A 17563-nucleotide genomic window follows, 5' to 3' on the forward strand; every position below is an offset into this window, starting at 1 on the left:
ACCAGCAAGAGTTAAAGGGAAGGTTTACAAGATGGTAGTGAGACCAGCTATGTTGTATGGTTTGGAGACAGTGGTGCTGATGAAAAGACAGCAGGTGGAGTTGGAGGTGACAGAGTTGAAGATGATAAGATTTTCACTGGGAGTGATGAAGAAGGACAGGATTAGGAACGAGTATATTAGAGGGACAGCTCAGGTTGGACGGTTTGGAGACAAAGCAAGAGAGACAAGATTGAGATGGTGTGGACATGTGTGGAGGAGAGATGCTGGGTATACTGGGAGAAGGATGCTGAATATGGAGCTGGCAGGGAAGAGGAGAAGAGGAAGGCCAAAGAGGAGGTTTATGGATATGGTGAGGGAGGACATGCAGGTGGCTGGTGTGACAGAGGAAGATGCAGAGGACAGGAAGAGATGGAAACGGATGATCCGCTGTGGCGCCCCCTAACGGGAGCAGCCAAAAGTAGTAGTAGTAGTAAAAGCAGTCTCTTTGTCTCCCCCACCCCCTCTCTCTGACTACACTCACACTACAGTTTTTAAGCAATGCATATGTGACATCAGAGTGAAGAGACCTCCATCCTGAAGCCCCTCACATGTACAAACCAAAAACGACGCAGGATGTTAGATTTAACTGGAACGTCTCCTGAAATAGACATTAACACAGTGACTCAACTTTATTTCTACTGACTTACATCAGTGTAATTTTTTCCACAACTAACTTTTGCCATGACCATGCCCCCATCAGGTGTTTGCTCTGATCTTATTGGACGAAAGATTATCTGAGCTGAGATCTGATTCTCTCTCTTTTTCTTTCTCTAGCTTCTCACCTCAGTAGAGTTCTGTCTGTTAGTCTTGGCAGGAGGAAGAACCATTGTAAGCTCCTCCTCTTCCTCCTCTATGTCACTGTCTCCTTCCTCAGAGTCACCAGCGCCGTCCTCCCTACGCACCTCCCCCTCCCCCGTGTAGGAGGAGGAGCTGGACAGGCGTGGGAGGACGGGGCTGCAGGAATAAGCTAGACCTCCTTCCTCCGCGCTGGCAAAGCAGAGCTCCTCGCTGTGTGACGGGGAGCTGATGCTGTCGATTCCGCTGTCTCGATTGGCCAGCTTCCCCTCCGTCTGTGAGGAGGGGAGGGACAAGCGCTCAGAGGGGATTTCTGATTGGCTCTCAGCAGCCTGCAGTTGGTAATCTGCGGTCTCCATAGCAACCGCCTCTTCACGGAGGTGCTTTTCGGAGGCACTGCACCCTGACTCCATAGAGAGGCGGTGGTCAGCATCCCTCCCACAACCCCCTGATAACTCCCCCTCTTCAGCTGTGCTGTCATCACTCTCTTTACCCCTGACCTCCAGGGGCAGGTCAGCAGCAAGGAGGGGAGCTGGGGATGATGATGGTGAGAAAGGTGGAGAACTGCAAGAGGAAGAATCCAGTCTGGGACACAGAGCTCCACCCCCCGTAATGTCTGGAACGACAATGAGCTGTTCCCTACACACACACGCACACGCACACACACACACACACACGCACACACACAGACAAATATTAGTCTTGGAGGTTCTATTGTCCTTGGACCATGTGACTAATCTATTGTCCTTGGACCATGTGACCAACCCCTGTCTGTTTACTGGACCAGGAGAGAAATATTCAGACCAATCAGAGCTCACCTCTCAAACTTCTCGATGAGGGAGAGCACGCAGGTAGGAGAGGAGGTTCCCTCCCCCCGTGGGTCTACTGGGAGAGGTCGGCAGGGTGGAGGAGGGGGGAGGGGCTTGTCTGGGGCACGGGGACGTGGCTTACACCCTGCATGCTGCTGGAGGTGGGGGGGCTTTGGCGGAACTGGAAAAGAGAGACTCAGTCAGTTGACGTTAAAGGCACAATTGGTTACACAAGACTCACAAACCTCCTGTATGAGTCTCTCTGTCTCTGGTGTCTTTAACACAATAGTTACTCTAGGAATATCAAATCCTGCAGACTTTACTAGAATTTGATTTGAATGGTTAGTGTCTGGTCTGTGATGGACTGGCGGCCTGTCCAGAGTGTCTCCCCGCCTGCCGCACAATGACTGCTGGGATAGGCTCCAGCATCCCCGTGACCCCGACTAGGATAAGCGGTTGGATAATGGATGATGGATGGTTAGTGTCTGGTAGAACTTTGCCAAGACAATGAAAGGGTGCATTGTGTTTTCCATCTTCATCATAACAGCCAAATGAGGAAGAAGAAGGCAGGTAGTTGTTGCTGTTGCTGTTTCTAATAAGCAGACGAGACAGAACAAGCTGGTAGAGGACGTTAAGCAACAGATGGCACAACATCAGTAAGTAAAACTCGGGTTCAACCAGGCGTTTTCATTTGGTGGTGGGGAAAATGCCGACACAACAGTTGGATGTGTAGGTTGTTGTTAGATTGTGTTGGATGTATTAGATGAAGTTGGATGGTACTGAATGATGTGGGATGTGTTAGAGCAGTTGGATGTGTTGAATGGAGTTAGAACAGCTGTATGGTGTTGGATGGTGTTGGATGTGTTGAATGGAGTTAGAACAGCTGTATGGTGTTGGATGTGTTGAATGGAGTTAGAACAGCTGTATGGGGTTGGATGGGGTTGGATGTGTTGAATGGAGTTAGAACAGCTGTATGGGGTTGGATGTGTTGAATGGAGTTAGAACAGCTGTATGGGGTTGGATGTGTTGAATGGAGTTAGAACAGCTGTATGGGGTTGGATGGTGTTGGATGTGTTGAATGGAGTTAGAACAGCTGTATGGGGTTGGATGTGTTGAATGGAGTTAGAACAGCTGTATGGGGTTGGATGTGTTGAATGGAGTTAGAACAGCTGTATGGGGTTGGATGGTGTTGGATGTGTTGAATGGAGTTAGAACAGCTGTATGGGGTTGGATGGTGTTGGATGTGTTGAATGGAGTTAGAACAGCTGGATGGTGTTGGATGTGTTGAATGGAGTAAGAACAGCTGTATGGGGTTGGATGGTGTTGAATGTGTTGAATGGAGTAAGAACAGCTGTATGGGGTTGGATGGTGTTGAATGGAGTAAGAACAGCTGTATGGGGTTGGATGGTGTTGGATGTGTTGAATGGAGTTAGAACAGCTGTATGGGGTTGGATGGTGTTGAATGGTGTAGATGTGATGGATGTGTTGGGTAATGCTGGATATGTCGGATGTGTTAGATTTGTTAGATGGTGTTGAAGGTTGCTGGTTGTGTAAGATGTGTTGGGTGATGTTACCTCTGTTAGAAAGTGTTGAATGCGTTGGGTGGTTCAGAATTTTTTGGATAGTGATGGTTGTGTAGGATGGCACTGGTTGTGTTGAACGTGTTGGATGACGCTGGTTGCGTTAGACGTGTTGTTGTGTTGGAGGGCATTGGTTGTGTTCAGACGTGGTTGGTGGCATTTGTTGTTGAACTGCATTTGATGTTAGATGTGTTGGACGTTCTGGATGGTGTTAGCTGTGTTGGATGGTGTTGGTTGTGTTGGATGTGTTTGTTTGATGGCATCTGTTGGGTTGAATGATGTTGGATTTTGTTAGATGTTATCAGATGTGTTGGACGTTTTGGATGGTGTTAGGTGTGTTGATTGATTGATTGATTGGTTGGTTTTATTCAACACTGAAAACATAAATACAGGATGAGTGCTTCATGTATTATTTTCAAAAACTGACAGGGACAACACAAGGGAGCGAGTATTCTTACTTCCATTGTGCTCCTTAGTGGAAGGGGGCAAGAACAGTCATCAGCACATGACAAACTTGACAGCTCATACGTTCAAAAACTCTACATTCTGGGCAACAGAGACACTATATACAGGCGGCACGATGGCACAGTGGTTAGCGCTGTCGCCTCACAGCAAGAGGGTCCTGGGTTCGAACCCCGGGGTTGTCCAAACTTGGGGGTCATCCCAGGTCGTCCTCTGTGTGGAGTTTGCATGTTCTCGTGTCTGCGGTGGGTTTCCCTCGGGTGTTCCGGTTTCCCCCACCATCAAATGAAACACGCATGTTAGGGTTAATACTCCTGTCTGTGCCCCTGAGCAAGGTAGTGGGAAAAGAACTGGAGTTGTTCCCCGAGTGCTGCATGAAGGCAGCAGCCCACTGCTCCGAGCTGCACACATCACAGCAAGGATGGGTTAATCTGCAGTAACTGAATTTCCCATCCATCCATTATCCACACCGCTTATCCTGCTCTCAGGGGCGCGGGATGCTGGAGCCTATCCCAGCAGTCACTGGGCGGCAGGCGGGGAGACACCCTGGACAGACCGCCAGGCCATCACAGGACAATAATATAATAATAAATAAATAGTATAATAATAAAAGAACTAGTGTTATTGACTTGTTACTAGTGAAAGATCATGGTGACTAGTCGTAACCACTAACTAGTGCTTATTCTAACAGCGCTGGAGTCTAGCTTTTAGCAACTAGTGGATTTTCATAGTGACTAGTGTGTGTCTAATTTCTAGTGACGAGCGCCTTAAAATGAATAAATGATACACAGCCTGCCATAGACCCCTTCTCTTCACAACCTGTCACTCTGCGATGGGGGGTCACGTAAGATCACCACAGACAGACATGAGGTATACTGAATTTAATTTAATAACCAACACAAGGGAAAATTTGCATTAGGCAGTTAATACTTGAAATGGGGGTTCCTGCCACACACATCTTAACAGCACATGAGAGAATAATTTAATCTAACCTGTTCCTACGTCACCTTTTTAGAGCAGTTTTGAAGCTGCCAACCCTGTCAGTGTCCTTCATGGCTTTGGGTCGCATATTCCATAAAACAGCTGTGGAGTATGAAATGGTTGCCTTGCCAGCAAGTGTCTTAAATCTGTAGCGTACAAAGTCAGTCATGCTCCCCCTACTGATGTAACTGTGTGCGTCCCTACCCAGCAAAAATTCTAAGATATCTGGTCTGGGCACATCCCCGAACAATCCTCAGTACTGTACACAATTTAATCTGGTCCACCCTGTTCTGCACCCTCTGGTCCACCCTGTTCTGCACCCTCAGCCAATTTACTCTCTCAAAATGAGAGGAAACCAAGCGAGTGTCCACTGGTAGACTTCGAACAATTCTAGTATTATTCCGTGACACCTGAAGTTTCTTTTTGGGGCGGTGAAAACAGTACAGCACATCACCAGGACTGAGCACCGGCCATACCGGACCTCTACACTCAGAGTTGCAGGAAGAAAGCCCAGAGGATAGTTGGGGACTAGAGCCACCCCAGCCACAAACTGTTCACTCTGTTACCTTCTGGCAAACAGTACCGGAGAATCCGGGCCCGAACCAACAGGCTTCAGGACAGTTTTTACCCACAAGCCATAAGCCTCCTGAACACGGAGACTCTGGACACACGAGCGCATGCACACACATGCTGTGAGGGCTCACCTAGAAGGAAGTCGTTAGGAGAAGTCCCGAACTCCCAATACTACCACCGCTACCTCTGGCACACCTGGAGAGAGCCGCTGACAGTGATATCCAACTAACCCCCAGCTGCAGCTAGTCTGAGTCACCCCACTACCCACCCCACCCCACCATTTAACACTACCATCTCTACCTCTGGCACACCTGGAGAGAGCCGCTGACAGTGATATCCCCAGCTGCAGCTAGTCTGAGTCACCCCACTACCCACCCCACCCCACCCCACCATTTAACACTACCATCTCTACCTCTGGCAGACCTGCAGAGAGCAGCTGACAGTGATATCCAACTAACCCCCAGCTGCAGCTAGTCTGAGTCACCACACTACCCACCCCACCATTTAATACTACCACCTCTACCTCTGGCAGACCTGCAGAGAGCCACTGACAGTGATATCCAACTAACCCCCAGCTGCAGCTAGTCTGAGTCACCACACTACCCACCCCACCCCACCATTTAACACTACCATCTCTACCTCTGGCAGACCTGCAGAGAGCAGCTGACGGCAATATCCAACTAACCCCCAGCTGCAGCTAGTCTGAGTCACCCCACTACCCACCCCACCCCACCATTTAATACTACCACCTCTACCTCTGGCAGACCTGCAGAGAGCCGCTGACAGTGATATCCAACTAACCCCCAGCTGAAGCTAGTCTGAGTCACCACACTACCCACCCCACCATTTAACACTACCACCTCTACCTCTGGCAGACCTGCAGAGAGCAGCTGACGGCAATATCCAACTAACCCCCAGCTGCAGCTAGTCTGAGTCACCACACTACCCACTCCACCATTTAACACTACCTCCTCTACCTCTGGCAGACCTGCAGAGAGCCGCTGACAGTGATATCCAACTAACCCCCAGCTGCAGCTAGTCTGAGTCACCCCACTACCCACTCCACCATTTAATACTACCACCTCTACCTCTGGCAGACCTGCAGAGAGCCACTGACAGTGATATCCAACTAACCCCCAGCTGCAGCTAGTCTGAGTCACCACACTACCCACCCCACCCCACCATTTAACACTACCACCTCTACCTCTGGCAGACCTGCAGAGAGCAGCTGACGGCAATATCCAACTAACCCCCAGCTGCAGCTAGTCTGAGTCACCCCACTACCCACCCCACCCCACCATTTAATACTACCTCCTCTACCTCTGGCAGACCTGCAGAGAGCAGCTGACGGCAATATCCAACTAACCCCCAGCTGAAGCTAGTCTGAGTCACCACACTACCCACCCCACCATTTAACACTACCTCCTCTACCTCTGGCAGACCTGCAGAGAGCAGCTGACGGCAATATCCAACTAACCCCCAGCTGAAGCTAGTCTGAGTCACCCCACTACCCACCCCACCATTTAATTAACAATGTGTATTTGAGTTCTGCAACAGGAGTTTGTCCCCATCTAGCGTTTTCCCCAGACCGGGAGCAGCCCACAACAAACACACACATGTGCACCCACACCCACACTCACACTCACACACACACACACACACGCACCCACACTCACACTCACACACACACACACACACACACACACACACACACTCACACTCACACACACATACATACACACACACTCTCTTTCTTTCTCTCTCGCAATGTGCACACACCTCACTTATTCTGCACTGCTCAGTTTTCTGCTGTATCATTCCCCGCACTGTGTACATGTACACTTTACATATTGTGTACATGTACACGTTACATATTGTGTACATGTACACGTTACATATTTATCACATAGTATCTACCTCCGTTACACTGCCACGTTTCAACTGCCAGTCATTACATGAAGATTTTAGTTTTTGGCATGTAATTACTGTTAATTTTAGACCCCCCCCCCTTTTTCTCCCCAATTGTACTTGGCCAATTACCCCACTCTTCCGAGCCGTCCCGGTCGCTGCTCCGCCCCCTCTGCTGATCCGGGGAGGGCTGCAGACTACCACATGCCTCCTCCCATACATGTGGAGTCACCAGCCGCTTCTTTTCACCTGACAGTGAGGAGTTTCACCAGGGGGATGTAGCACGTGGGAGGATCACGCTATTCCCCCAGTTCCCCCTCCCGACCAAACAGACGCCCTGACCGACCAGAGGAGGCGCTAGTGTAGCGATCAGGACACATACCCACATCCGGCTTTCCACCAGCAGACATGGCCAATTGTGTCTGTAGGGACGCCCAACCAAGCCGGAGGTAACACGGGGATTCGAATTAGCAAACCCCATGTTGGTAGGCAACGGAATAGACCACCACGCCACCCGGAAACCCTGTATTTTAGTTTTAATGCTAACTTTTAATGTCTTATTGTCAGCTATTTGAGGTGGGCCTGATGCCCCACCTGCATTTGAAAATATAACTTGAACTTGTCCATCCTGCAATCATCATCCATCCATATCCATCACCCATATCTATCCATCCATCAGTCCATCCATTCAGTTTACTGTAGTGATGTGTCATGTCTCTGCCCACCTTGTGGTTTGGGTCCAGTTACCGGTGGCCTGCTCCTGCTGGGGGGAGGTGCTGCAGTGCCTCCCTCTGGTTCTGATGGTCCACCCTCATTCACTGTGTTGGTGAAGCAGCAGCGGCCCGGTGGGCCCAGAGGATGAGGCTCCAGCACTTCCACGGCATCCAGGGGTCCCAAGCCGGACTGAGGCCCTGGGTCAGTACTCAGCGTCTGGGTAAGCTCTGCATCCAATACCCCCTGGTGGCTGCAGGGGGAACAGGAAGGCTCCGCAGAAAGACTCTTTGTCAATAGACTGGGACTGCAGGAGGAGGGACCTGAGAGAAAGAAAGAGAAAGAGACAGAGAGACAGAGAGAGAGAGAGACAGAGAGACAGAGACAGAGAGACAGAGAGACAGAGAGACAGAGAAAGAGACTTTCTGACTTTTGAAATAACTTTAATTTACATCACATAATAAAATTCCTCCATTCTCATCATGTCAACATAAAATGATAAGCTAAAAAAACAATAACATTTCAGGCATCGTTAATTTGGCTTATCAAAGACCCCCGCCACCCCAACTATCGACTGTTCCAGCTGCTACTGTCAAGCAAGTGGTACCGCAGCCTCAAAGCCCGGACCAGTAGACTCCAGAGCAGGTTCTTCCACCAAGCAACCAGGCTTTTGAACGAAGAACATTAAAGACACTAAGCCTGGTGCCGGACTGACTGGTACTGACCTGTGGTCTTCAGCGGATCATCAGTTTACAAACACACACACACACACACACACACACACACACACACACACACACACACAGCACCCTACATACACCACACACTATTTATCATTATTACTGCTTTTTTGTTGTGTTCTGTTGTTATTTTATTACTGTTGTTGCTGCAGTGTTGAGGAGCCGAAACTCGAGAATTTTACTCTCTTGTACTTGTATATTGAGATGTAACAAATAAAGAATCTTGAATCAAATCACACAAAAAATATCTCTGTCATATACACTCTCACATCAACACACACACACACACACACACACACGACCATAATAAATTAAACATTAAGAACAAGTGACCCACCTTCCCTCAGTGAACATAAACCCTGTCTTGAGCCCCACAGAGCCCTGAAAGAGTCCAGATTACTGGTCAGGGTGTAGAATGCGTGCTCTATCATCAGAGGAGCTGCCACCAACCCTTCAGACTCTGCACCACATCAGTCCAGCCCTGACCTAGCATCTTGTCTTCCTGGTCTTCCAGATCGCTAGCTTGGCAGTTCCAAACAAAAAATTGGCTAGGACCAGAAGCAGTCTTTTTCTTACTGCATAGTTAAGCCCAATAACAAACAAGGGGACAGAGAATTCCTCTCCCAAAGCTTCCACCTATTCCTGTAGTCCTCTAAATAAGCCCACTAATTGAGGACAAGAGACCACTAAATGCTCTAATGCAATGTTTCCCAACCCAGTCCTCAAGGACCCCCTATCCTGCAGATTTTCTTTACAACCCTGAATAGGTACCTGTTTGTAGTTATTCAACCAATCAGCAATGAATTATGTCAAATGTTGCACACCTTGCATAATTAAGTGCTGTGAGATGATTTGTTGAGTAAGTACAAGCAGGGCTACCTATGCAGGGTTACAATGAAAATCTGCAGGATAGGGGGTCCTTGAGGACTGGGTTGGGAAACACTGGTCTAATGTTTCCCTTTGTGTACAGAAAGGACATTCCTCCCCAGTCAAAAAGACACGCATGTTAGGGTTAATACTCCCGTCTGTGTCCTTGAACGAGGCATGGCAAGAAGGACTGGAGTTGGTCCCCGGGCGCTGCACGGTGGCTGCCCACTGCTCCTAGCTACACAGCTAGGATGGGTTAAATGCAGAGAAAGAATTTCCCCATGGGGACCAATAAAGTAGTAAAAAAAAAAGTGCTTGGATCCAGGTGAGCGCTGTGTCATTCATGGCGTATTGCTCATATGTATAATCCTCCACTGGAGGTCAGCCATGTGCTTCGCAACAGCAGGCTTATACAGGACCATCCACCTGCCTTTAGGGGTACAGTCTGAAGCAGAAACCTCAGTCCACCTCGACTCCTTGACTGCAGCCAGAGAGCAAAGGATGAGTACCTTCACACAGCTGTAATAAAACTGCTTCTTCACACAAGAGCTGAACCTACCCAGCACTGGTGTATTAAGGGAAAGAAGCAGTCTGCTCCCGCCTCACCATGCCTCAACGGCAGGGCCAATGATCAGGGAGGGAAAAACGCACTCAATGTAATCATTTCATTGTTCAGCTAGAGCATAATTTTCTACAAACACTCTTAATGGCCCAGACAGGGACTGCCAGACTTCCTCCACAACCCTCCTCAGCACTCTGGAGGACCTGATGTTGGTGATGCCACTAAGTGTTTCCATTGATGTTTTTCTAAGATGGCCCAGTTTAGTAATGCCAGCCTCAACAAACTTAGTCCTTACTGTAGAAGAAAAGGTGCTATTCGCAAGGAAGTCATTATAAAACAGCAGCTTCTCAAAAAGCCACACTCTTGGTCTACGGTCAGGAATTCATGTGACCTTCAGCATCTGCCAGGCTTTAACCACGAGCTGTAAAAAGGTGTAAATCAAGGCAGGCCAGCATCAGATGTCAAAGCTGTTTATCCAACCCATGCCGGCCAGTTTTCCAAAGAAGCAGCCGAGCAGGAGCCAACCAGCAGTGACCACAGCCGTACAGCAGCCTCTGTGCCGTCTGTAGTCTGAAGGCCGCAGTTCTGGATATAATATCTACATGAGTCCTTGTCCTCTCTCTGCCACAGGGAGATACAGGGCCAATGCTCTCAGCCAGTGCCGACCAGACCAGAAAAAAATCACCAGGAGCTTCTGCATCTCTTCCACAAGGCCAGGTGGTGGCACTAAAACAATGAGTCTGTGCCATATAGATGAGGTGACCAGGTTATTAACTATCAGAGCCCTTCCCCTATAGGAGAACTGGCGTCACAACCATTTCCATTTAGGCAACTTGGCTTCCACCTTCTCCAGCACTCCCTCCCAGTTCTGCCTCTAAAAGTCCTCACTTCCTAAATATACTCCTAGGACATTAATACCTCTTTCTCCCCACCTCAGGTTCCCAGGAAGACCAGAAGTGCTCCCCAAGCCCCACTGACCCATCAAAAAAGCCTCACTTTTTCCCCAGTTAACCTTGACTGTAGAATCATTTTCATATAGGACCAGGCTTTTTTTTAAATTCCCAGACATCTCCCTCTCCCTGGACAAACACATTAACATCATCATCATATGCTGATACAACAACAGAAGGGTGTTGAACTAGCTCTGGCAGAGAGGGACCCCTCAGCCTGCTCCTCAACCTACACAGGAGAGGCTCAATGGCAATGCTGTAAAGCTGGCCTGAGATGGGGCAGCCCTGCCTAATCCCTCTCCTAACTGGCACAGGACAGCTTAACTCTCGCCACATCTTCACTACACAACAAGCACCACTATACAACAGCTTTATCTAGGACAGGAACCCCTCCCCCAACACTTAAGGCCTGTAAGTTAGACAAAAGAAAACTATGATCTGCACAGTCAAAAGCCTTCTCTTGGTCAATAGATAAAACACCTACATTTATATTATATAATTTACATATATAAAACATAACTTCGTTTAAAATAAATTATCTAACATAGATCTGTCTGGAACACAATAAGATTGATCTGCCCCAATCAACACTTCAATAAATATTTTCAGTCTGTTTGATAAAACTTTGGAGAGAATTTTGTAGTCTGTACATGAAAGAGCTACTGGTCTCCAGTTTTTTAAAAGGGTTAAATCTCCATTCTTACGCAGCAGAAAGAGAACTGCATGCCTACAGGAAGCTAGAAGTGTCCCTTTTTTAAAACACTCTTTAACAATGTCAAGAAGATTGTGTCCCAAAACACTCAGGAAGTGTTTAAAAAAGTTGGATAGTGGGCGTCCAGTCGGCGTGGTGGTCTTTTCCGTTGCCTACCAACACAGGGACCACCGGGCCGAATTCCCGTGTTAGTAGGCAACAGAATGTACTGTCCCCAAATGCTTTAAGTCTGCCACTATTGTGCCTGTCCCTCAAAAAACATCTATCAGCAGCCTTAATGACTACAGACCTGTGGCACTTACCTCCACTGTAATGAAGTGGTATGAGAGGCTGGTCCTAAAACACATTACATCTGCACTCCCACGCACTCTGGACCAACACCAATTTGCCTACAGAGCCAACAGCTCAACAGAGGACGCCAGTAACATAGCTCTCCATATTGCATTGACACATCTGGAGCACGCGGGAACATATGTGAGGATGTTGTTCGTAGACTTTAGCTCTGCATTCAACACAATAATCCCCCGCAGAATGGTGATCAAGCTGCTCGAGCTGGGTTTCAGCCAGTCCACATGCAGATTTAGACTTTTTAACAAATCGTCCACAGACTGTCAGGCTGGGGACACATCACTCATCGACCCTAACACTCAGCACTGGAGTTGCACATGACTGCACACTAACCCACAGTACAAATCTCTACTATTACTTTCGGCTGCTCCCGTTAGGGGTTGCCACAGCGGGTCATCTGTTTCAATTTCTTCCTGTCCTCTGCATCCTCCTCTATCACACCAGCCACCTCCTCGGCCTTCCTTTTTTCCTCTTCCCTGACAGCTCCATAATCAGCATCCTCCTCCCAATATACCCAGCATCTCTCCTCCACACATGTCCAAGCCATCTCAATCTTGCCTCTCTTGCTTTGTTTCCAAACCGCCCAACCTGAGCTGTCCCTCTAATATACTCGTTCCTAATCCTGTCCTTCTTCATCACTCCTAATGAAAATCTTAGCATCTTCAACTCTCTCACCTCCAGCTCCACCTCCTGTCTTTTCGTCAGTGCCACTATCTCCAAACCATATAACATAGCTGGTCTCACTACCGTCTTTCTTCCTTCCTTCCTTCCCTTTAACTCTTGCTGGTACCCTTCTGTCACAAATCACTCCTGACACTCTTCTCCACCCACTCCACCCTGCCTGTACTCTCTTCTTCGCCTGTCTTCTGCACTCAGTTGACCCCAAGTATTTAAACTCATACATCTTCGTCACCTCTACTCCTTGCATCCTTATCATTCCGCTGTCTTTAGTTGCTACAGTTCTGCACATCACCCTTATTCTTGAAAATCAGTACCAATTACTTCTCCTCTCCCCAGGCATCCTCTCACTTTCCAAGACTGTGTTAAACAATCTAACCCACAGTACAAATACCATAACCAAATTTGCAGATGAAATTACTGTGGTGGGACGAATACAGAATGGTAATGAGTCTGCCTTCAGGGATGAGGTCCACAAACTGTCAGTATGGTGCTCCAGTAACAACTTGGCACTCAACACCCCCAAAACAAAGGAAAACATCATCAACTTTAGGAGACAGGAAGAGGAACCTGCTCCCTTATACATTGGAGGAGGCATGGTGGAGAGGGTGACCAGCTTCAAATTCCTTGGCACACACATCTCCCAGGACCTCACATGGACTGTCACTACAACTCCCCTAGTGAAGAAGGCACAGCAGCGGCTTTACTTTCTAAGGACACTGAGGAGAGCTAATTTCTCCCAGCCGCTGCTGGTGTCCTTCTGTTACTGCTCCATAGAAAGCATACTCACTTATGGCATCTTAGTATGGTGTGCCAGTTGCACTGTGGCTGATAAGAAAGCTCTGCAGAGAGTGATTAAGTCAGCTCAGAAAACCATTGGCACACAGCTACCTTCACTTGAGGACATATACAGATCCCACTGCCTAAGTTAGACCACAAACATAATCAAGGACTCATCTCACCCAGGCAACCACCTTTTCACTCTGCTGCTCTCTGAGAGCCGCTATAGGTCTTTCAAGACCTGTACTTCCAGACTTTTGAGCAGTTTCTACCTAAGTGCCATTCAAGAACTGAACTCTGTTAACCGACTCTAAGGTTGCAATAATATCCTGAAAGTGTGCAATAACACTTGTACATCTGGCATGTGCAACAAAATATGCTGACTCGGGTTAGTGCAATACACAGACTGACTATTTATCTGGCTTGGGTCCTGGACTGCTCCATTGGCATGTAGACACTGCTTGGCATCCTGTGCATCATGTTCTTCATAAATTTTATGTCCATTATAATTGTGTTACCCTCTTTCAATGTTGTATTATGTAAATTGCGTGAACACAACATCCATCGCACGCTGTCCATCTTGGGAGAGAGATCCCTCCTCTGTTGCTCTCCCTGAGGTTTCTTCCTATTTTCCCTCCCTGTTAAAAGGGTTTTTTAGGGAGTTGTTCCTTATCTGATGAGAAGGTCTAAGGACAGGATGTTGTGTTGCTGATAAGCCCACTGAGGCAAATTTGTAATATTGGGCTATACAAATAAAATTGACTTGACTTGATTTGATTTTTATCTAGTGTAATAGATATTACACTTATTTTTACACGTATACATATATAATCTATATGTTGATTGTGCTACCCCATGGACCCACCACACGCGGGGATGAGCATTGGGGTAGGGTGCAATGCAGGCCGGGTGGCAAGCAAAGGCGGGGACCGGGGCGAGCCGACTTCCGGCGTCGCAGATTGGTCCTTGGGACATGGAATGTCACCTCTCTGGCAGGGAAGGAGCCTGAGCTGGTCCGGGAGGTGGAGCGGTACCAACTAGATATAGTTGGGCTTACCTCTACACATAGCATGGGCTCTGGTATCAAACACCTGGAGAGGGGCTGGACTCATTACTTTTCTGGAGTTGGCCAAGGTGACAGGCGCCGGGCGGGTGTGGGGATACTCACAAGTTCCCGGTTGAGCACTGCTGTGTTGGAGTTCTCCCCAGGGAATGAGAGGGTTGCCTCAATACAACTGCGAGTCGCTGGGGGAAAGGCTCTGACTGTTGTGTGTGCTTACGCACCGAATAGCAGTTCGGTGTATCCGGCCTTCTTGGAGTCTCTGGGTGGTGTCCTGGGTAGGGCTGCGCCTCGGGACTCTGTAGTTCTGCTGGGGGACTTCAATGCTTACGTGGGCAACGATGGAGAAACCTGGAGGGGCGTGATTGGGAGGAACGGCCCCCCCGATCTGAACCCAAGCGGTGCCTTGTTATTGTACATCTGTGCAAGTCATGGATTGGCAATAACAAACACCATGTTTAAACATAAGGTAGTTCATAAGTGTACTTGGTACCAGAACACCTTAGGCCAAAGATCGATGATAGACTTTGTGGTCGTATCATCAGATCTGCGGCCGTATGTTATGGACACTCGGGTGAAGAGAGGAGCAGAGCTGTCAACTGATCACATCCTGGTGGTGAGTTGGATCATATGGCGGGGAAGGCTGCCGGACAGACCTGGCAAACCCAAACGTGTAGTGAGGGTGAACTGGGAACGTCTGGCAGAGGCCCCTGTCCGTGAGGTCTTCAACTCCCACCTCCGGAAGAAGTTCTCATGTATCCCGAGGAAGGCTGGGGACATGGAGTCTGAGTGGGCCGTGTTCAAAGTCTCTAATGTAGATGGGGCAGGCAGGAGCTGTGGTCAAATGGTCATCGGTACCTGTCGAGGCGGCAACCCAAGAACCCGCTGGTGGACACCAGTGGTGAGGGAAGCCGTCAGGCTGAAGGAGTCCTTTTGGACTTGGTTGGCCCTTGGTCTGCAGTCGTGAAAGCAAAAACTCGGGTGTGGGAGGAGTTTGGTAAGGCTATGGAGGAGGACTTTCGGTTGGCCTAAAGGAAGTACTGGCAAACCATCTGGCGATTCAGGAAGGGGAAGCAGGGCTTGACTCAGGCTGTGTTAAGCCGGGGAGGGGAACTGTTGACCCGGACTGGGGATGTTGTCAAGCGGTGGAAAGAACACTTTGAGGAGCTCCTGAACCCGACTAACATGTCCTCAGTGGGGGAGGTAGTCTGAAGACTCAGGGGAAGCCCCACCCATATCCCTGGCAGAGGTCTCTGATGTAGTTAAAAAGCTCCTCAGTGGCAAGGCGCCGGGTGTGGATGAGATTCGCCCAGAGATGCCGAAGGCTCTGGACATTACTAGGCTGTCTTGGTTGACATGCCTCTTCAGTGTCGTGTGGAGGTCGGGGACAGCACCTGTGGAGTGGCAGACTGGGGTGCTGGTTCCCATATTCAAAAAGGGGGACCGGAGGATGTGCTCCAATTATCGGGGCATCACATTGTTCAGCCTCCCTGGGAAAGTCTACTCTAGGGTGCTCGAAAGGAGGCTCTGACTGACTGTCAAACCTCAGATCCAGGAGGAACAATGCGGATTCCGTCCTGGCCGTGGAACAACGGACCAACTCTTTACCCTTGCGGAAGCGCTGAGGGGGGCATAGGAGTTTGACCAGCCAATCTACATGTGTTTTGTGGACTTGGAGAAGGCTTACGACTGTGTACCCCGGGGCACTCTGTGGGGGGTACTGCGGGAGTATGGGGTACCAGGGCAGTTGCTATAAGCCACCCGGTCCTTGTATGAACAAAGTGAGAGCTGTGTCTGCATTCTTGGCACAAAGTCAAACACGTTTTCGGAGGGTGTCGGGCTCCGCCAATGTTGTCCCTTGCCTCCGATTCTGTTTGTGATATTCATGGACAGGATCTCAAGGTGCAGCCAAGGTGAGGAAAGTGTCTGTTTTGGGAACCTCAGAGTTGCATCTCTGCTCTTCGCAGATGATGTGGTTTTGTTGGCTTCATCAGAACGTGACCTCCAGTGTACACTGGGGCGGTTTGCAGCTGAGTGTGAAATGGCCAGGATGAGAATCAGCACCTCCAAATCTGAGCCAGGATTCTCTACCGGAATATGGTGGATTGCTCCCTCTGGGTTGGAGATGAGTTGCTGCCCCAAGTGAAGGAGTTCAAGTATCTCAGGGTCTTGTTCACAAGTGAGGGTAGGATGGAGCGGGAGATTGACAGACGGATTGGTGCAGCATCAGCAGTAATGCGGACGTTGTACTGGACTGTTGTAGCGAAGAAGGAGCTGAGCCGGAAGGCAAAGCTCTCAATTTACCAGTCAATCTTCGTTCCAATGCTCACCTATGGTCATGAGCTTTGGGTAGTGACCAAAAGGGTGAGATCGTGGATACAAGCGGCTGAAATGAGTTTCCTCCGTAGGGTGTCTGGGCTCAGCCTTAGAGATAGGGTGAGGAGCTCAACATCCGGAGGGAGCTTGGAGTAGAGCCGCTGCTCCTTCGCATCGAAAGGAGCCAGTTGAGATGGTTCGGGCATCTGATTAGGATGCCTCCTGGGCGCCTTCCTTTGGAGGTTTACCGGGCACGGGCAACTGGGAGGAGACCTCGGGGTAGATCCAGAACTCGCTGGAGGGACTACATATCCAATCTGGCCTGGGAATGCCTTGGGATCCCCCAGGAGGAGCTGAAGGGCATTGCTGGGGAGGACCCCGGAGAAGTGGCTGATGATGAGATGAGATGAGATGAGATTGTGCAAATGTGTGTCTATTTGTATTTTGTCTATTTGTATATATTTTATCTTTAATTTTTTTCATCTTGTTTGTACCACTGGGGAGTTGCACATAATTTCGTTGTACAGCTGTGCAATGACAAATAAAGGCATTCATTCATTCCTTCATTACAAACTGCTGCCTGTTACTTAAATAGCTTCTTAGCCAATTCTGCACCACCCCTCTGATACCACACCTTTCCAATTGGTCTATTAATCTGTAGTGATCAAGAGTGTCAAAAGCCTCTTTTAGAT

The 17563-nt window shown here is 48.9% G+C and overlaps 1 protein-coding gene across 1 annotated transcript in view; it reads right to left on the reverse strand.

The window, feature by feature from the left end:
- fgd1 (FYVE, RhoGEF and PH domain containing 1) overlaps positions 1-17563 on the reverse strand; it is a 67449-nt gene that overhangs the window by 41044 nt on the left and 8842 nt on the right. The window contains exons 2-4 of the mRNA XM_056274157.1: positions 7873-8181; positions 1653-1824; positions 822-1473 (exon numbers count right to left, since the gene is read on the reverse strand). Coding sequence (XP_056130132.1) covers positions 822-1473; positions 1653-1824; positions 7873-8181 — 1133 coding nt within the window. The remainder of the gene's footprint in view (positions 1-821; positions 1474-1652; positions 1825-7872; positions 8182-17563) is intronic.

Source organism: Lampris incognitus, chromosome 2 (genome assembly GCF_029633865.1).
Source record: "Lampris incognitus isolate fLamInc1 chromosome 2, fLamInc1.hap2, whole genome shotgun sequence".
NCBI classification, from domain to species: Eukaryota; Metazoa; Chordata; class Actinopteri; order Lampriformes; family Lampridae; genus Lampris; species Lampris incognitus.